The sequence below is a fragment of the Octodon degus genome, unplaced genomic scaffold (genome assembly GCF_000260255.1).
Source record: "Octodon degus isolate 3935 unplaced genomic scaffold, OctDeg1.0 scaffold00023, whole genome shotgun sequence".
Classification (NCBI taxonomy): Eukaryota; Metazoa; Chordata; class Mammalia; order Rodentia; family Octodontidae; genus Octodon; species Octodon degus.
The window spans coordinates 20,213,827-20,218,545 of record NW_004524599.1 but is presented as its reverse complement, the minus strand read 5'-3'; the positions used below and the strand labels follow the sequence as shown (position 1 = coordinate 20,218,545).

General features: G+C 45.6%; 1 protein-coding gene across 1 annotated transcript in view; it reads left to right on the top strand.

The window, feature by feature from the left end:
* LOC101577523 (olfactory receptor 2B11-like) overlaps positions 1–1,119 on the top strand; it is a 16,250-nt gene extending 15,131 nt beyond the window's left edge. The window contains exon 3 of the mRNA XM_012514059.2: positions 1,078–1,119. Within this exon, the coding sequence (XP_012369513.2) occupies positions 1,078–1,119 (42 nt within the window). The remainder of the gene's footprint in view (positions 1–1,077) is intronic.
* The last annotated feature ends 3,600 nt before the right edge of the window (positions 1,120–4,719 follow it).

The following is a 4,719-nucleotide window of genomic DNA, read 5'->3' as shown; positions in this document are numbered from 1 at the left end:
CCCATATACAGTACTCTAACTATAATTAATTAGTGGGCTATAACTGAATAAAGCAAGAAAATAAATTTTGTTTTTTAAAAATGATTGATTGATTGGTTGATTTGGTACAGGGTCTTGCTACACTGCTTGGACTCATAGTGATCCTCCTGTCTCAGCCTCCCCAGCACTGGGATTACAGGAGTGTACCGCCACAGTGTGCCCAGGGGCATGGCATACAGTACTGGGGATAGAACCTGGGTCCTTGCCGGGCAGACACTTAGACTGCCAAGCTATCTCCCCATTTCCAAGAAAATAAATTTTGGACTCTACACAGTAAGTATATTGTTGCTAGTGATACTGGTCTGATAATCTTGAAACTATTCGTTGTTAGATAGATCAAGTCAAATAAATACATAGTGGCTCTTGGGGACCATGATTTTCATTAGAGGTAAAAGGAAAAACAAACGTATACAAGTTGAACTGAAAACTAATTCTGTGAATTTGCATTCAGTACGAAGTGTTCAGTAAGATCCTGATTTGCACACACGTGCACACACAAAAACACACATGCATTTTCAGCTCCTGTTCACAGCTGAGCCCATGCCTGAGATCCATTTATAGGACAAAATAGCTGACACAGACCACTCACAGGAGGAGGGGTGCAGTCTGGCTCAGGGTTCAGAGGTTTCAAGCCACAGTTGGCTGGCTCCAAGGTAAAAATATCATGATGCAGCGACAGTTAGGGGGATACAAGCAGAGATAGGCAAGACCTGGGGGCCCGATGATTACAAGTTACCGCATGCTGATGGTGGACTATTGATGAAGCAGTTGTCCTTGGGAAACTATAACACACACTTCCTGTAAACTCCTCGCCCCTGGTATTTCCTCAATCTAGAAACAAAGGTGGACGGCCTGATTGGCCTGGCCACGCCAGCCAGTGAAACAGTTCTTTTCAGAAAGCGGCGTATCCTTATGAGTGCTGTGATCCACTGACCTCTGGGAGTCCCCCTACCTCGGTGCAAGGTAGTGTTCCCCGCAGGCGCAGCGTGAATAAACCTTTGCGTTGCACTCCCAGTCTGACTTCCTCTTTGTCCACAGGACCTGGCTTCCCCATTTCCCACCACAGGCTTTCGGCTTTGAGCCAGCCTTGCCCCAGTTCTCCATTCTTTGCCAAAGTGAGGGCACAAGCTGGGGTGGGGGGACAGAGAGACAAAGAGAGAGACAGAGATTGAGAGTGGTCTTGTGGGAGACCAGTAGGCCCCGTTGGTGCTACTGTAAGGGTCGAGTCGCTGCGAAGGAAGACCCCAAAAGTCCGTCTCTCATGCAAATCGCAAAGGGAAAGCTTTATTATCTACGTATACGTAGGGCGGTCTGGACATGCAGTAACAGAGCGCCTTCCATGTAGCAGGCATAGTTTTTAAAGGCAAATAATCATAAAATGGGGAGGGAGAAGCAAATTACAGAAGCAAATCGCATTGGTTAGTGTGGGTTGTCCTTTACAATAATTGATGGATTACAATACCGGATGACCAAATAGAGTAAGTCTGGGGATAGCTGGGGGGTCTAACCTTGGTATGTTCCGAGGACATCTTTAAGAAATCCGGGCAATTTGACCTGGGACATCTTGTTGTTATGGCCTTCAACGGTGAGGCCTTGGGTTAGGGAATGTATGTCTCTTGCAAGAATTTTAACAAGGGGAGGTCCAAGGACAACTTTTTGGCTAACTCAGTAGTTCCAGCTGTTTTCCAAGTAACGGGACCCCATCCAAGGTTTTCTTATGTCCTCTTTATCCTAAAGACATGGTTTGTCTAAGCTCTATAGCCACAGACTAGCGGGTGGGCCCCCTTACTGAAAGACATTTTCATAATTTTTAACCTCATTTATGATCTTAAAATTGTTGGGCTTTACACTACAAGAGCAGGGCACAGCGAGGAAATGTGCTCGCCTCATGGTGCTGGGAAGCATAGACAGAGGGAAAAGCCAGACAGTGACAGAGCAGATGGCACAGGTCAGGGGTGAAGGGGATCAATATGGTGGCTAAGCTTAATGGTGTCGACTCGATTGGCTTGGGAGCCACCGAGGGAATTAGTGAAGCTTATTTCTGGGTGTGTCAAGGTGAGCTGGGAGGCAGGGCCTTGGTACTGTTTTGATTTAGATCTAAAATATCCTCAAAGCCTCATGTGTTTGAAAGGTGATGGGATGGTCGGCTGCTGGGAGGGAGGTGTTATCAGAAGAGGTGGAGCCCGGCCGACCCGGAGGGCATAGCCCCGCCTGGCTCATCCCTCTGCTTCCCAGTGGCTGCAGTGGAAGCACAGCTTCCTGTGCCTCACTCCTCCATCAGGCCTACCCGCCTTGGAGTTGGCAGACTGCGGACTGCCAGTGTGACCCTCCCCTGCTGCGAGGTGAAGGCATTGGGCATCATGTACCAGCAGTAAGAAAGTGACTAAGCCAGGCAGGATGTCTTGTTCCTTGCCACTTCTTCTCTGCACTGTTCCTGTCACCATGAACCACAAAACCAGACATTGTCATTTTTCTGCCTTAGCAACTGACAATCAATTCAGTCCCCTACATTGTGTGTCAGATTAAACATCTCCCGTCCTTTACCTGTGGTGTTAGGTAGTATATCTCAGAAATAGGAAAGTTGACCAGTGCCAATGAAAGCCAACTAGAGAAAGGGACCAGGGACAAGAATGTACCCTTCCAGGTTGTCTCCACCTCCAGCTTACTTCCTCCATCTAGGCCCATCTCCTAGGAGCACACTTGGCTATAAACTCACTGTGGAGAATCCAGTCATGATGCTAGCATCCTCGTAATCTAGTCATCATACAAAAGCCCCACCTCTGAACACAGGAGCCTTTGGGGAAAACTTTTTGATCCAAACTCTAACATCAGAGTTTCTGTATTCTTCCCTAAAAGAATGATGCATTCCAAGTATTGAAAAGAGAAGTGTGGGACTCTTACCAGCTACTTGGGTTCAGATATATCAGTTATTTTGTTCGTTACTGACCAAATCAAAGAGGCTATTTATCTGGGAAAAAAGAAAAAGGATTTATTCAAAGCCAGCTCTGAGGAGACGGAAGGGTCCTCTTGCCTCAAATCATCATCACTGTATGTACAGGTGGCTGAGGGTCTTTCACAGTGAGAAACAGTAGCAGGGCACAGGTACTGCTGCCCTCCACACCAGCTGTACCACTTCCCTTCAGCTCTTCGTCCTTTTTCTTGTGCAAAAGAAACTGGGCTCCAGCCTCCTGGGGCAGCATCTTCACCATCAGTCGCTGCCTTAAGGCAAGGGGAGGAGGGGGTGTTGCTGTGTGCGGGGGAAGAAGTTTGGAGAAATTTTTGTCTTCAGAGTCAAAATTAAAATTCCATTTTGCACTAAAAGAGCCGGCAGTATCTTGTAGGGTAATATTAATAAGCTTCTCTTCTGGAGGGTTAACAACCTAAGTTCATAGACCAAAAGTTAGAGAAAAAGAAGGGCTGCAAGGACAGCCAACATTTTGGCCCTAGCCTTCCAAGGTCAGTGAGGACTCAGGACATAGGAGAACCTGTACTGTAACATCATGTAACTCAGTTGTGTCCCAAATTTTCTGATCTAGGAGAGTATGGGGGCCACAGAGGAATGTGATTGATGATGTAGAGTGTGCCTAAGGAGAGTTACATGGAGAGAAAACTCTCTCAGGCTTTCACAGAGAGCAAATTGGTCAAGCTATGGCTGTGACTCATCCACATGGCTGACACTGACAAAGGATCTACATACTGCTGTACAGGGTTTCAGGATAAGTCCGGAGGGGATTTGAATGACCTTGTCAGATGCAAAAGTTACATTACTTGGTATATAGGTCTTACTTTGTCTTAGTCTTGACCATCCAGCAGAGTAGTATGGGAACAGAGTATAGAGGGTAAAGCCATGTTAACATGCTGAGCTGTAAAAGGCTCAAGTCAACAACTTCTTCTTCTTTTTTTGTTTTTTGTTTGTTTGTTTTTTTGTTTGTTTGTTTTTGGCAGAACGGGGGATTGAGTCCAGCCCTGGTGCTTGCCAGGCAAGTGTTTACTCCACTGAGCCATCCCCCCGGCCAAGGCAACAACTTCTGTCATTGCCAGTCTTATGGAAAACCCACTACTATTACGGACTATGCTGGAATATTTTGCTGAATTCAGGCACTTACAATATTTAAGTGACAATGGAATACATTTCTCTGACAAAACTAAACCAAAAAGGGGAAACAAATGAACGACCATTTTATATCTGTATGTTCAAAATAGATACATAGCTGCATTCTCTTGGATCACTGAATGGAGAGATTTGTTCTAACAGTGTTTGTGGACAGGATATCACATCTGCATCTTGTACAATGAATAACCACTAAGACAATAATATGCAATGTATTTATTAGTGAAAATGTGCTAGCAATCGGTTTTGAAACTGTCTCATTACTGTTTCTCAATAAAATTATAAAAAATAAATAAAAAGAGGCGGGAGTATCGTGTAGGAGAGAGCAAGGCACACAAAAACTACGATGCAGAAACCAGGTGACCTCATCTGACGTCATTTGAGCCCTCACATAATGAGGTTGACTGTAGCAATGCATTTTAAAGTAATCCACGTGTTCACCATTATAAATCGAGGGGGGCCGGGAAAAGGAAACCAGGAAATAGCAGCTAATAAATGTAGAAGAGCTGGATTTCGGTTTCCGCATCTGTTGGGTGTAGCTAACGCTCTGGGCTGTGCAGAGTCACTTC